Source organism: Oryzias latipes, chromosome 6 (assembly GCF_053564925.1).
Source record: "Oryzias latipes strain Hd-rR chromosome 6, Olatipes_Hd-rR_3.1".
Classification (NCBI taxonomy): domain Eukaryota; kingdom Metazoa; phylum Chordata; class Actinopteri; order Beloniformes; family Adrianichthyidae; genus Oryzias; species Oryzias latipes.
The window spans coordinates 17,875,299-17,889,658 of NC_136242.1; the positions used below are offsets into that span (position 1 = coordinate 17,875,299).

Here is a 14,360-nt window from a genome sequence, read left to right on the forward strand (position 1 = left end):
TTTTACAAATTAAATGTGTCCAATAACTTAAAAATTCCTCCAGTATCAGTATTCTACCCAATATAACCTCAAAAGCTGTGGTTCTGTCCTGTGCTCAACATTTATTTTTTATTTTGTTATAGTAGTTTACTTGAAATTTGCATTTCAACAATTTTTAAAACAAATTGTATACGAAGATATGGCATTTTTTTAAGTGAATGGTGATGTTTTCTTTAAAAATAAACTGCACTTTAGTGGGAATAAAATAGATTTTTTTTGTTCATTATCTGGAAACCTAAGAAACTTCCTCGAGGAATTTCGCAGCTTTTGCTAATTCGTGTTTAGATAATTGCTCAGATGGTTAAAACGAGCTCCCTAAAACTTCTGCAAACAGTTTGCATGTCCTAGGAAAGACTTTTTCTTTGTTATTATTGTTTCCGTCTATCACCTTTTTTGTTTCTGTTTTGTTAATTTAAAAGAAAAAAGAGAGAGAGGTTGTCGCGCAGTTTTGACGTCATCCACGGGTCCTTCATGAACTGTTGTCTCCACGTGAGTGTATCAACAGCGTGTTTTTTTTATTGCTTGATTTGTTGTTGAGTTTTTCTGTAATTTTAAATTCCGACCAACAAAAGAAACTTTAACAGAAGGTAAACGGACAATAGTTTGTTTTCTCAATCCGGTTTTGTTGTTCTCGTTTGCTGACAGATTACCTGGAATTGCTAGCTGGCCTCCTGTATGTCTTAGTTAGTAGTCAGCGTTAATGCTTTTTCTTTGCAGCGCTGCGACAATGGCGACAGTCCGCAAGAAGGTGGACAATCGGATCCGGGTCCAGATAGAGAACGGGGTCGCTTTAAAGCACAGAACCATGTTTGTGGTTGTGGGAGATCGCGGCAAAGATCAGGTCAATCATCAATTCCTCTAGTTAGCAGTCTGATTCAGCAGCTTCCTCCATATTTAGTCATCGTTTTCCTCTGATCCAGGTCGTGATCCTGCATCACATGCTGTCTAAAACTGCTGTCAGAGCTCGACCCTCGGTGCTTTGGTGCTATAAAAAAGATTTGGGCTTTAGCAGGTAAGTAGAGACTCCATCCAGACAGGTGGTTGCAGTGTCTGCAGGGGGAAAGGAGGGCAGCTGTTGATGTGTCCCAATGAATGTGAACAGCAATCGGAAGAAGCGCATGAGACAGCTGCAGAAGAAGATTAAAACTGGCACCCTGAATTTGAATCAAGATGACCCGTTTGAGCTCTTCATTGCTGCCACCAACATCCGCTACTGTTACTACAACGAGACGCACAAGATCCTGGGAAACACTTTTGGCATGTGTGTCCTGCAGGTGAGAAATCTCTATGGTTTTCGCGAATAGAGCTGGTCTTTGTTTAGGCCAATGTGAACCAAAGATTCTCTTCTTCATGGTGTTTGCTCGAAACCAAAGTCTTTGGAAAATAAAGTAGTCTTTTCACACATTTTTTTCTACTACTCAGGACTTTGAAGCTCTCACTCCCAATCTCTTGGCAAGAACAATCGAAACGGTGGAAGGAGGTGGGATCATCGTCATTCTGCTCCGAACCATGAAATCTCTCAAGCAGCTTTACACCATGACCATGGTAAGCTGTGATCTTCGTTCACCTTCGTCGTCTGGTTGGTTTTCGGATTATCTTAGTTCCTGTTTTTCTTTGTAGGACGTGCACGCCCGATACAGAACTGAGGCTCACCAAGACGTGGTGGGCAGGTTCAACGAGAGGTTGGGTTCTTTTTTCTGTTTACCCTTTTTTGAGTTTTTTCTTAGTTGCAGAAAAAAATATTCATAGTGTCTTTTAATTTGTGTTTTTCAGATTTATACTTTCACTTTCCTCCTGTAAAAACTGTGTTGTTATTGACGACCAGCTTAACATCCTTCCAGTCTCCAGCCACATGACAAACATCAAGCCAGTTCCCCCAAAGACCCAGGTACAAATGTTGTCATGGAAACTAATATACCGTTAGTTAATTAAGAGGAGGTTGTAATAATACATGAGGAAAAACCAAATGTATATATTTTTTGCTTGTTTTACTCCGTTTTTTCAACTTCATTTATGTTTGAAATGACTTGACGTTGAGTAAACCGCTTTGTTATTTTTTAAAAAAAGGGTTTATGCTTAATGATGCTTTAGGATTCTGCTTTTGTATTCTTTAAATTCAGGGGAATTCTGAAAAATTCCCTATAGATCTACGATTTTTGGAGTCTGCTGTTTCTCTAGAGCACTCATAAGTGATGTTCAAGAGGGAGACTTCCTTTTCTGCTCACCATGTAAACTTTGAACTTTACTTACATTAATTATTAATAACAGGAATCTATTTGTTTACAAGTGGGGGCATCAGACTAGCAGGGAGCTTGTGCGCCGCTCATTGTGTTATATTTCACAAATGCACTCTTTGTCCAACGGCATTTTTTTTTATCTGCTTCTGATTCACAACAATTTGTATAAAGAAATACTCAAAAATGTATAATTTTGTTTACATATATATCCTGCATCGTGAGAAAAATGCTACTAAACAATTTCAACATTTTCTTTGGAGTGGGTCTTTAAGTTTATCTTTTGGAGTGTTTGTTTTACCAAGGTCTTTAGGTGTTGACAAGCCATCACCTTCTCTTCTCCAGGAGGACGGTTTGTCTCCTCGAGAGCAAGAGCTGAAAGATCTGAAGGAGTCTCTTCAGGACACTCAGCCTGTCGGGGTTCTAGTGGACTGCTGCAGGACTATGGATCAGGTCAGGTCACCTCTAACAGCATGGGTGGTGATAATCTTGATGGCAGAGATCTGAACATACAGAGGGGTTTCAGTAGGAAGTTAAACTTGAATGGGATTGAGCTTAAGAAGGTTTGAATTGTAATTTTTAAGAAGCGCGTCATCCCGTAGGCAAAGGCGGTGCTGAAGTTTATCGAAGCTGTGTCCGAGAAAACCCTGAGGAGCACCGTGGCTCTGACTGCCGCTCGAGGTCGAGGGAAGTCTGCTGCGATGGGGCTGTCTGTCGCTGGAGCTGTGGCCTTTGGGTACATGAGGTTTTTGTTTAGCCCCACGTAAAGAACTCTAGATTCACATTTAAAATTGTTTTGTACAAACATCTCTTCTTATTCAGCTACTCCAACATCTTCGTGACTTCTCCGAGCCCAGACAACCTCCACACCATGTTTGAATTCATCTTCAAAGGTTTTGATGCTCTGCAGTATCAGGTAGGTGCTAAGATCTTCTCTCTGTCGGTGGACAGTGACTCTCACCTGATGTTCTTCTCATTTGCAGGAGCATCTGGACTATGAGATCATCCAGTCTCTGAACCCAGAGTTCAACAAAGCAGTGGTGCGGGTGAACATCTTCAAGGAGCATCGGCAGACCATTCAGGTAGATGAGAACAGAACAAGTGTCTCGTCTGAAAAGAACGGATCTCCTCACGTGTGATCTCTGTGACCAACAGTACATCCACCCCGGGGATGCGGTGAAGCTGGGTCAGGCTGAGCTGCTGGTCATTGACGAGGCTGCGGCTATCCCTCTCCCTCTGGTGAAGAAGCTGCTGGGGCCTTATCTAGTTTTCATGGCCTCCACCATCAATGGGTCTGTCAGATTTGTCAGAACAATTTTATATTAAAAACCTACAAAAGTTATCCAACAATTACCTTCAATGTTTGTTTGAGTGCCGGAGCTTTGTGGGTCAGATCACCTGCAGGTGTGATGGGTTGTTCTTGGTCTGTGCAGGTACGAGGGCACAGGCCGCTCTCTGTCTCTCAAGTTACTCCAGCAACTGCGGCAGCAGAGTGCAGACAGCCAGCAGAGCCTGTCAGCAGAGAATCGGACCACCAGCACCGCCAGGCTGGCTGCAGGTAGGGCTGTCACACTTTCAGGGTCGCGTGGGTCCTACTTCAAGTCCAACACCTGACCCCGTCTTGCTGCCCTGCAGCGCGCAGCCTCCACGAGGTTTCCCTGCACGAGTCCATCCGGTACGCTCCGGCAGACCCGGTGGAGAAGTGGCTGAACGAGCTGCTCTGTCTTGACTGCCTCAACATTCCCAGACTCATTTCTGGCTGCCCACTTCCACAGACATGCGACTTGTATCCTTCATTTGTATTTCACTCAGCAAACCGTAAAAATGGATGTATTTTCTCCTTCAACATCCTCCTTGCAGATATTATGTAAACAGAGACACGCTGTTCTGCTACCACAAAGCATCTGAGGCGTTCCTGCAGAGGCTGATGGCTCTCTATGTGTCCTCGCACTACAAGGTGACATAGTTGCTCTGGTCCACACAGAAACCAAACCTTAGGTCCATTCTAAATGTTGTTCCCAGTTTTTGTGCTGACTAACGGTTCTGCGTGGCTTCAGAATTCCCCAAACGACCTTCAGATGCTGTCCGACGCTCCAGCTCATCACCTCTTCTGCCTCTTGCCGCCTGTTCCTGCCACTCAGAACTCTCTTCCGGAAGTCCTCGCCGTGGTGCAGGTAATTCGCAAAATATAACCTTTAGGATCCCAGCCTGGCAAATGGCATAAAAAAATCTTCTTCTCAGGTTTGTCTAGAGGGGGAAATTTCAAGGCAGACCATCCTCAACAGTCTGTCCAGAGGGAAGAAGGCGTCGGGCGACCTTATTCCCTGGACGGTGTCAGAGCAGGTGTGCACACTCGGCGCTAAGATTTTCAATACCGCCTCCATGGCTGTAGTTTTTCTGCAGCTGCTGGTGTAAGATGGAAGTCAATTAATGTCCTCTTGTATTCCCTTCAGTTTCAAGATCCAGACTTCGGCTGTCTGTCTGGAGGCAGAGTGGTGCGAATAGCTGTCAATCCAGACTATCAAGGGGTGAGAATTTCAGTTTATGAAGTCTAAAATCGCCTCATTCAAAGTGTTTTTATTTTCCGAGGAGCAGGAGGAAATTTGAACCATTTATGTCAACTGGACTTGCTTTAAAAATGACTTAAAAAAAACAAACTGTGATCCACTTGTTTCCAGACTTTTTTGTATTAAGCCATTTGAACACATCAATTAAAAGACCACTCCTCCCTTTTGTGCACCACTTACAGAGAAGGTGTATTAAAATAATGCAGATTTTGGTTTAACTCTAGTTGTAATATTTACTGTAAAGTTGAATCATTTTACACTGGAGAGCACCAGGACTGACAGCCAACTTGTAATTTGTTGGCAAACTAACCTGGTTGTGGTTTTGTCTTTTAAATGTACCTCCATTTGGAAGTCAACAATGACCATCATGAGCAAAGTGCCACAAGAACATGTTAAAAAAAAACACCATTTTCATTGGAGAGGGTCTTAAACTTCTTTTGGAGCAAATCCAACTATCATTGGGATGGTTGCATTTCAATAAAGTTATTCAAAATTGATATCAGTCATCAGCTTGTGTGACTTGAAGTGTGACCCTTCTTCAGATGGGTTACGGCTCTCGAGCTCTCCAGCTGCTGCAGATGTACTATGAGGGCAAATTTCCCACCATGGAGGAAGGCACGGCCTCCACAAACACCGAAATCGTCCCCGTCAGCAGTGAGGTGAGACTGCATTTGATGGGCACACCTTTAGGATTTAGGTCGGCTACGTCTGACTGAACCTCTGTTTGACTCTCACAGGCTGTTAGTCTCCTGGAGGAAGTGGTCACTCCTCGAAAAGAGCTGCCTCCTCTGCTGCTGAAGCTCACCGAGAGGAGAGCAGAGAGGCTGGACTACCTAGGAGTTTCATATGGCCTCACAACACAGCTGCTCAGGTGAGATGCAGATAGACAAGTAAAGCTGGAATCATCCAGCAGTATCAGATCTATTAAATGTTTTTGTCACCTTTCCAGATTCTGGAAAAAAGGGGGCTATACTCCAGTCTATTTACGGCAAACACCTGTGAGTGCTGTTACTTTAGCTAACGTGTTAGCTTCATGTTTTTGTTGCCTTTAAACCCTTTTTTTTTTTAACGTGTTTGGTTGTTTCTAGAATGACCTGACAGGAGAACACTCCTGTGTGATGCTGAAAGAGCTGAATACAGAGGAGGCCCCGGAGCAGGGCCAGTGGTTGTCTGCCTTCTGGAAAGGTGAAGCTGACCTCTTGACCTCCTAAAGCTCCTGTTTGCGTGTGGTCCTACAGCTTTCTCCTTATAATATTTTGTTTGTTGTGGTCACAGATTTCCGCCGCCGCTTCCTGTCTCTACTCTCTTATCGGTTTAGCAGCTTCCATCCAAGCTTAGCGCTCAGCATTTTGCAAAATAAGAAGTCCAAAGAGGAGGTCACTGGTATGTTTTGGGGGTTTTGTAGCTATTCTATATTCCCACATCTGTTCTGATTGATCTCTGATTATCTACAGCTCTCAGCATCTCAGAGCTGGAATCCACTTTCACCCCCTATGATCTCAAACGTCTGGAGTTGTACTCCAGGAGCATGGTGGACTACCACCTCATCATGGACCTGATCCCAGCTCTGGCTCGCATGTTTTTCCTCAAACAGCTGGGTGATGTCTCCCTGTCTGCGGCTCAGTGTGTACGTTTCTCTCAAACTCCGTATCCCTGAAGAGTTTAGCTCCAGAATTTATGGGATTGTTTTCCCTGTAGGCATTACTGCTTGGAATTGGACTGCAGCACAAGACTGTGGAGCAACTAGAAAAGGAAATTGAACTCCCGAGCTCGCAGCTTATGGGCCTCTTCAACCGCATCATCAGAAAGTTTGTGCATGTCAGTTACCATGAGTATTTGTTTTTATTTTCAAAGATGTATACATTTAATAGTGGATCATTTAAATCATACTTTTCTCTTTTTTTATTCTGCATTTTTAGGTGTTTAACAGCATCCAAGAGAAAGCAATTGAACAACAGATGGTTGCCACCAAAACTGTCAGCATGGAGCCAACTGTCAGAAGCCTCAGTGAAGATCTGGTATGTGATCACAGTCTTCAAATATGTCTTTTTTTTATAATATTAAAAAAATGTCAAAAGATTTTGTGTCTCAGGAGCAAAATGAAGATGGAAAATGTGTGAACACATTTTTAGATGTTTACATAAACATCGTTTGAAAAATTCTTGTTTTTTTTTGCCACAAGGATAAAAAAATGTTGATTCTAACAGAAAAGTACATTTTGTCATGTTGAGAGGCAGAACACAATTTAATGTCCCACTCTGATATTTTTATCTATAGTAAAAGTGTTTCCAGGGGTCTTTTAATTACCGTATGATTATGCAACAACATTTTTTTCTGCTCCTAAATCACAACAATTTGAAAGAAATACTCAGAAATGCAGTTTTAACCTCGTCTTTTTACACGCACATATACACACACACACGTCCTCCATCATGGCAAAAATGCCACAAGAACATGTCAACACCAAAACCCCCTTGGGAGTAGGTCTTTATGGGGAATCTGAAAGTAAAGATTTGCCTGCTTGTTTAGATTACATTTTCTCCTTTTATTAATGGTTTGTTTTAAGTTGGTGAGCTAAAAAAGAACATTTTTACTTATTTTTTAATGCAATTCAGTTATTTTTGGTTTTGGAGAGATTTTTATTTTAGAAAAAAAGGTTGGATTTAGAGAGCAGCATGCTAAGGCCTTAGTGTTTACTCTTTCTCCACCGACCAGAATGAAGCTGCAAAGGAGTTTGAGGAGAAGCAAAAGGAGGCTCTGGAGAAAGTGAAAGACCTGGACCTGGAAGAGTGAGTATAAGCTTGTTAAAGTTTTGAGTTTGAACCAGATTTTTTTCCAATCTGGTATGACTGTATTTGATTTTGTGTCTGATTTCAGATACAGAATCCGAGGGAATGATGAGGAGTGGGACCAGGTGCTGAAGAAGGCAGGGGGTACAGCTATGGTCAGCATCAAAAGGTGCAGCATCATCTCAACACACAGTTTTAGGGTTGTTCACGGTTTGTGTTGTTTTGTTGTTGAACTGGGCTAAAAATTGTTATTTTACAGTGACAAGAAGAGAAAATGGGAAGGAGGAAACTCAACTGGAAGCAATGGAGTCCCAGAGCAAGGAAAAACCCAAAAGAAGGAAATGAAACATGGAAAGTTCAAGAAGAGCAAAATCAAACAAGGAAAATTTGGAAAGAGAGCATAACAGTACAAGAAAAAAAAATTTTTTTTTCCTTTTAAATGTCAGAACTAGTTAGTGTGAGTTATGGATTTGGAATCTAACAGAACACACCACAGTGTCACACAATAAATGCTTGCCTTTATTTCTACTCAACATTTCTTACATATTTTTTCATATCTATTTATAAAGGATTTGAAAAATGTACCAACATTCTCTTTTGTTTTCAAACACAACCTGAGGTATATGATGACTTTTAAGGCCCAGCTATCGGAGGTCACTTGAATACCTGGGGATGCAGATCCTGCCACTTCTTTTTGAGCTGCTGTTTCACAGCTTCTTCTGCAAAGATGCAGTCTATGGCCTGCTGGGAGAGCTTCCACATCTCCTTCTGGCTCAGTCCAAAGGTGGAGGCCACCAGCTGATATTCCTGAGACAAGTCTGTACAGAAGACTCCTTTATCATCCGTCTGGAAAAGGAAATCAAAAGTGGATTTAGACAATTACTGTATTAAACAAAACTGATACCTTTTCACTGTTAAAAAAGAAAAAGTCTGGAAACAAAAACTTACACAAATGACAGTTGGATGTCCTAATTGGTACCAATATTTGAAATGATGCAGGGAGAACATTGGCACAGTTTGCCCTTTAATATTTGAGGTCAGACAGAGCTCTAAGAAACAAAGAGGCTAAGCATCAGCGTTGTATTGTGCACACTAGTTTTCCCCGTTAATCTCAGTGTTCTTACCAAGCGGAATGCCGTTTTTTACCACTTTATCAACGAGGCTTTGAGAGCCCCCCATTTCAGGATGGAGGAAAGTTCCGTGGCCGATCCTGTCAGGGGGCAGATTCAATAGCAATTCTGACTCCTCCAGCTGGGACTGAACCTGCAACCGTATTTGATGTAACGCAGAGATTGACTGTGTTCTTTGGTTTAAGTGACACTCTGCATTAGAATGCGCACGGTCATACTTCTGAGAGGTGCAGCGACAGCTTCAGTCCACCGTTTTTGGCTCTCTCCAATGCAGGAAGAAAGTATTTTCCATGGCCCACCTTAAAAATAAAACTATTAGTATCATCATATTATGCTTGAACTTCAAATCTGACTAAATTACTTTTATGTGAAGTCAATGCTATGATGGCTGTTTGAAAGGTAAATGCAGGCGTACGTGGATGAAACAATCTCATGAAACCTGGTTTATTTTGGGCCCAGAAGAATTTATTCTTTTTTCCCCTTTAAAATAAAAATGATCTAACTTTTAAAATAGTTATTGTCCCCAAAGTTCTATTATTAATTATTGTAACTAGAAGGTTTTAATACAAACATAAAACATTTCATAAAACCATATTACCGTTGGATCTCCACTGAGGTCGATTCCTACAACCAAACCATCGGATGACAACATAAATTCTTCAGCTAGCTTCACAGTCTCCATGGCAACCTCCATCCCATTCCTACGATCGATTGCCACTAGAAGCCTTGCAGATAAAAGGCACTTAGCGCTGTGGAGTTTCCTGTCACTCAGCTGTTCATGAAGTAAACGTACCTGACATCGATGTCTAGCCCCTCGCTTTTGCATTGCTGAATAGCTTTGATGATGGTATCAATATAATTCGTTTTTGTTAAACCTGGGAAGAAAGGATGTCAACTTCATGAGAACATGGAATTACTTTCTTAAAACTGGTTTCATGTTGACTTTCTCACCTGTCCTCTGTTCTTCCCTTGGTGTACTCCTGAGTTCTAAATATTTGACACCATCCTCTGCAAACTCCCTGATTACATCTTTAGAAACCTGAACGATGAAGACATGTCTGCTCATGACACCAAAGGGAAACAGATTGAAGGTAAAAGACGTTTAACGGAGTCCATCCTCACCATTAGGATATCCTCCTCTGTATCCACCAACTTATGAATGACTTTAAAAACCTCAAAACATCTAGAAAATGAAAGCACAGATTACTGAATGCATGCTTACTAGTTACTCTGTTGTAGGTAAATAGGCTATTAAGAAATTGGAAATTGATTAATGAAGAAAATGTAAAAATTTTAAGTTTTATGAAAACAAAGTCAAGTTACTTTTGCTGCAGTAAATTGGTACAATAATCTAAAAGATGATAAATATGACATGAAACTTTACATTTAAAATAGTTTCATTTTGGAGCAAATTTGCTTTTAAATGTGATTTTTCTTGATAAGATTTTTTTTGTAATTTAAAAAAAAGGTTTTTATTAAAATAATGTTTTAGAAAAAAATGTTCCACATTAAAAGCAATCCACATTTCTAGGAATCTCTTTTTTAATAGATTTTTTCCCCAAACTAAATAAAAAATTTGTTCTTTGTATTTTAACGGCAACATCAAATTCTGACTTTATTCTCACAAATTTCACAAACATTAACTCTGAGATTCTCTTTTTACTTGAAAAAAAACTTTAAATGAACTATTGTTTGTTTGTAAAATAAACAATCAAATGACAGAAAATTTCATTTCTATCTAGAAACATAAGACATCGCAAAAATAATACATCAATTTCTTTCAAATGTTTATACCCCCCCCCCCCCCATTTAATTATTGTTGGTTTTACACAACTCATTAACATTACTAGCACTGTTTCATTCATGTATTTGTCTGTTTGTTTTTACATGCATCATTTATGTATATGTTTTCGAAAAGGTACAAATAAAAAGATTTTTTTAAAGCACTACTAAAAATAATAATAATAAAATAATAATATGGTCCAACTTTTTCCTTTTAAAAGTAGGTTTTATGATACACATGTTTTGTTTATAACTTATAGGATTTATTTTACATAGTGAGATGTGATTTTTTATTTATTTATATATATCAATGAGTGGTGAGAGAAGCGCAGACACACTCATCTAGCGTCCTGCGCTGGCCTTTCCCGATCGCCGTCATGCTGTGCTCGATGTTGAGGTGAGGTTTGCGGTTCATCAGCTTCTCCATGGTCTGGAAGCTGACAGAGCCGTTGAGGTGCGCGTGAAGCTCCTGTTGACAGAAAAGAAAAGGCTGACGTTAGCAAGTTTCCACCTTACGCGAAAGGTAACAGGTTACAGTTGAATATTAATTCAAAAATTACTTAACATTCGCCACACTCTTTTAAGCATTTATCCCCCCTGTGTGCCCACTACATACCACCTTGGGTAGCTCCCGATAAAAGACACATTCGTCGTCCATCTCAGGTTGGTTTTAACGCAGCCTTGGATGGATTCCCTTCTATCTGTCGATGTGTTCAGTCCTTATTTTCCTGTAACACCAGCTGGTGCAACAACGAAAGGAGTCCCACGCTCCTCCACCGGAAAGGTTCCGCAAATGGGAATGTGCAGCCAAGGAAAAAGTTCAACACTGGCCGCACGTATTTCAAAAATTACGTGCGAAAACACACTTATTTTAAATAAATGTATTATTTCTCCCCATAGTAACGCTTTATTACTACTACTAATACTACTTTTAATTATTATTATTAGTCTCTATTTAGCCTCCAAAAATATTTCTGAAGCTTTTTATTTTTTTTTTTACCTTTCCGCAGATTTGCACGTTTGTATCCATATAAAATTGAAGTGCAATATTTTATGAATTATTTTCAGTCTGCTTTATCCATTGACCGTCGACCCTTTTTCTAGATTGGTAGTCACCAATGAGTTATATCGCTAGAGGAGACATCACGTGATTCCTCATGGGAGGAGAGCACCGCCATCTTGGTGAGGTCAAGTCACTGCTGCAGTGCATGCATGTGAACACAATGCCAGTTCATTGTGCCGGCATCAACTGCCGAAATAAAAGAAATTAGTCCACGAAGGAGGAAGGCATAACATTTCACAGGTAAGTATATTTTTGTTCTTTTAACCCTTGTGCTATCTTAGATGACCCCACCCTTCCATTGACGTGTTCTCCCTACCATGACAAAGGTGGATAAAGGTGGAAAGATTTCTTGTAATCCATGGACACCAGTGAGGTTCACAAATAATTGAAAAAAAAAGGTTCAGAGTACTGTCTAGTGGGTCTAGATGACCCAACTCCCAATGTTAAAGTGCCTAGGATAGCACAAGTGTTAATGCTGCAGGGGCATCAGTAATAGTACACATGTTGACATGCATGATGCTGCAGGGCTATTATCAACATGCTGCATGATGTACGTATAATTTGCTGTCGACATAAATGTAAACTTTATTTTGTTAAACCTATTTACAGTATACTAGGACTAGGCTATTATAATAATATAGATTTATAAATTTCTGACTCAGTGACTGAACTTTTCTTGCAGGTTTCCAATGGATTCAGACTTAAGGAAAAAGTGGGCCTTAGCTATCAGAAGAGCTAACCCAGATGGATCACTGTGGTTACCAACTAGCAATACAGTCGGGTTGTTCAAAACATTTTGTGGAAAAAGATATGTCTATGACAGGCCAGACTGTTTGCTTGAAACCCAGCACCATACAATCGTGTTACACAAATTGATCACTCACATGAATTAGTAGGGTAAATCTATTGTTTTTCTTTTTTTATTCTTCTTTTTTTTAAGGGTAAATCTGTTATTGACTTTTAGACTTATTGACTTATTATTGATGTATTATTATTATTATTGACTTATTATTGATTTATTCTTATCATGTATTATTATTGAATTGCTATTGAATTTTTATTATTTTTATTTATAATTGATGTATTATTATTGACTTATTATGTATATATATTGTTATTATTTATTATTATTGACTTCCTATTGACTTATTGTTAGGCTGTTCTAAATAATTTAAATTACAAGTCAAAGAGGTGTAAAACTTCTACATATTTAAACAAATTTTTTTTTAATTCTCTGTAATAATTCTTTTTTGTAAGAAGTCCTGCAACTATGCATTTTCCATTAAAGTTTCAGCATTAAGGCTGACTTTTTCTCTTATTTAACAACAATGATGTGTGTGTGTGTGTGTGTGTGTGTGTATATATATATATATATATATATATATATATATATATATATATATATATATATATATATATATATATATATATATATATATATATATATTTATATATATATATATATATATATATATATATATATATATATATATATATATTTATATAAAAAAAACTTGCCCCTTTCACCCTTTCGTGGGTGGTTTCTCACTCAAGCTCGGGTCCTCTACCAGAGGCCTGGGAACTTGAGGGTTCTGCGCAGTATCTTAGCTGTTCCTAGCACTGCGCTTTTCTGGATTGAGATGTCTGAGATCTTTCCAGGTATCTGTTGTAGCCACTCCTCCAGCTTGGGGGTTACTGCCCCGAGTGCTCCAATTACCACAGGCACCACTGTCACCTTCATTTTCCAGGCTTTCTCCAGTTCTTCTCTGAGTCCCTGGTATTTCTCCAGTTTCTCATGTTCCTTCTTCCTGATGTTCCCATCGCTTGGCACTGCCACATCCACCACAACGGCTTTCCTCTGTTCTTTATCCACCACTACAATGTCTGGTTGGTTCGCCATTACCATCCTATCAGTCTGGATCTGGAAGTCCCACAGGATTTTTGCCCTTTCATTCTCTACCACCTTCGGGGGTGTTTCCCATTTTGACCTTGGGGTTTCCAGTCCATATTCTGCACACATGTTCCTGTATATTATTCCAGCCACTTGATTGTGGCGCTCCATGTATGCTTTACCTGCCAGCATCTTACACCCTGCAGTTATGTGCTGGATTGTTTCAGGTGCCTCTTTGCACAGCCTACACCTTGGGTCTTGTCTGGTGTGGTAGATCTGAGCCTCTATTGCTCTGGTGCTCAGGGCTTGTTCCTGAGCTGCCAGGATGAGTGCCTCAGTGCTGTCCTGTAGGCCAGCCCTCTCTAGCCATTGGTAGGACTTCTTGATATCAGCCACTTCAGTTATGGTCCGGTGGTACATCCCATGCAGGGGTTTGTCCTCCCATGAGGATCTGTCCTCCAGCACTGTATCCTCTGCTCTCCATTGCCTGAGACATTCACTGAGCACACTGTCAGTTGGGGCCTTGAGCTTGATGTACTCATGCATCTTGGATGTTTCATCCTGGATAGTGGCTTCTACGCTCACTAGTCCTCGGCCTCCTTCCTTACGGCTAGCATACAGTCTCAGGGTGCTGGATTTGGGGTGGAACCCTCCATGCATGGTGAGGAGCTTTCGTGTCTTAACATCCGTGGTCTGTACCTCTTCCTTTGGCCATCTTATTATTCCTGCAGGGTATCTGATAACTGGCAGTGCGTAGCTGTTTATTGCCCGGGTCTTATTTTTGCCATTGAGCTGGCTTCTCAGGACTTGCCTTACCCGTTGGAGGTATTTAGCTGTTGCAGCTTTCCTTGTTGCCTGCTCCAGG

The 14,360-nt window shown here is 40.4% G+C and overlaps 2 protein-coding genes across 3 annotated transcripts; one reads left to right on the top strand and one right to left on the bottom strand.

Annotated features, from left to right (window-relative positions):
• The first annotated feature begins 375 nt into the window (after positions 1–375).
• Positions 376–8,162, top strand: nat10 (N-acetyltransferase 10). Of its 2 annotated transcripts, none has more exons than XM_004069557.5 (29): positions 376–528; positions 757–880; positions 960–1,051; positions 1,142–1,313; positions 1,462–1,584; positions 1,660–1,721; positions 1,813–1,927; positions 2,619–2,726; positions 2,876–3,009; positions 3,096–3,189; positions 3,257–3,355; positions 3,429–3,565; positions 3,707–3,831; positions 3,909–4,059; positions 4,134–4,230; positions 4,331–4,447; positions 4,515–4,616; positions 4,727–4,801; positions 5,383–5,499; positions 5,578–5,711; positions 5,790–5,838; positions 5,929–6,025; positions 6,116–6,223; positions 6,295–6,467; positions 6,539–6,658; positions 6,760–6,858; positions 7,556–7,629; positions 7,718–7,798; positions 7,889–8,162. In XM_004069557.5, the coding sequence occupies exons 2-29, from the start codon at positions 767–769 to the stop codon at positions 8,031–8,033; spliced, it is 3,114 nt and encodes a 1,037-aa protein (XP_004069605.1). In that variant the 5' UTR covers positions 376–528; positions 757–766; the 3' UTR covers positions 8,034–8,162. The 2 variants fall into 2 exon arrangements, with proteins under 2 accessions (XP_004069605.1, XP_011474281.1); XM_011475979.3 differs by having other exon boundaries at positions 480–626.
• mapda (N6-Methyl-AMP deaminase) lies at positions 8,128–11,316 on the bottom strand. Its single transcript, XM_004069558.5, has 10 exons — positions 11,158–11,316; positions 10,880–11,010; positions 9,882–9,942; positions 9,711–9,798; positions 9,553–9,634; positions 9,358–9,484; positions 8,978–9,058; positions 8,754–8,892; positions 8,578–8,678; positions 8,128–8,475 (listed from the first exon to the last, which is right to left on the bottom strand). The coding sequence occupies exons 1-10, from the start codon at positions 11,197–11,199 to the stop codon at positions 8,284–8,286; spliced, it is 1,044 nt and encodes a 347-aa protein (XP_004069606.1). The 5' UTR covers positions 11,200–11,316; the 3' UTR covers positions 8,128–8,283.
• Between the last annotated feature and the right edge of the window lie 3,044 nt (positions 11,317–14,360).

Coding starts and splice junctions, on each gene's coding strand:
- nat10 (XM_004069557.5), top strand. CDS start 767: ATGGCGACAGTCCGCAAGAAGGTGGACAATCGGATCCGGGTCCAGATA. Junction 4,231..4,330: donor ATGTGTCCTCGCACTACAAG/GTGACATAGTTG, acceptor GCGTGGCTTCAG/AATTCCCCAAACGACCTTCA. Junction 4,802..5,382: donor TCAATCCAGACTATCAAGGG/GTGAGAATTTCA, acceptor ACCCTTCTTCAG/ATGGGTTACGGCTCTCGAGC.
- mapda (XM_004069558.5), bottom strand. CDS start 11,199: ATGGACGACGAATGTGTCTTTTATCGGGAGCTACCCAAGGTG. Junction 9,635..9,710: donor AAGGGAAGAACAGAGGACAG/GTGAGAAAGTCA, acceptor CTTTCTTCCCAG/GTTTAACAAAAACGAATTAT. Junction 8,476..8,577: donor GACATCCAACTGTCATTTGT/GTAAGTTTTTGT, acceptor TTCCTTTTCCAG/ACGGATGATAAAGGAGTCTT.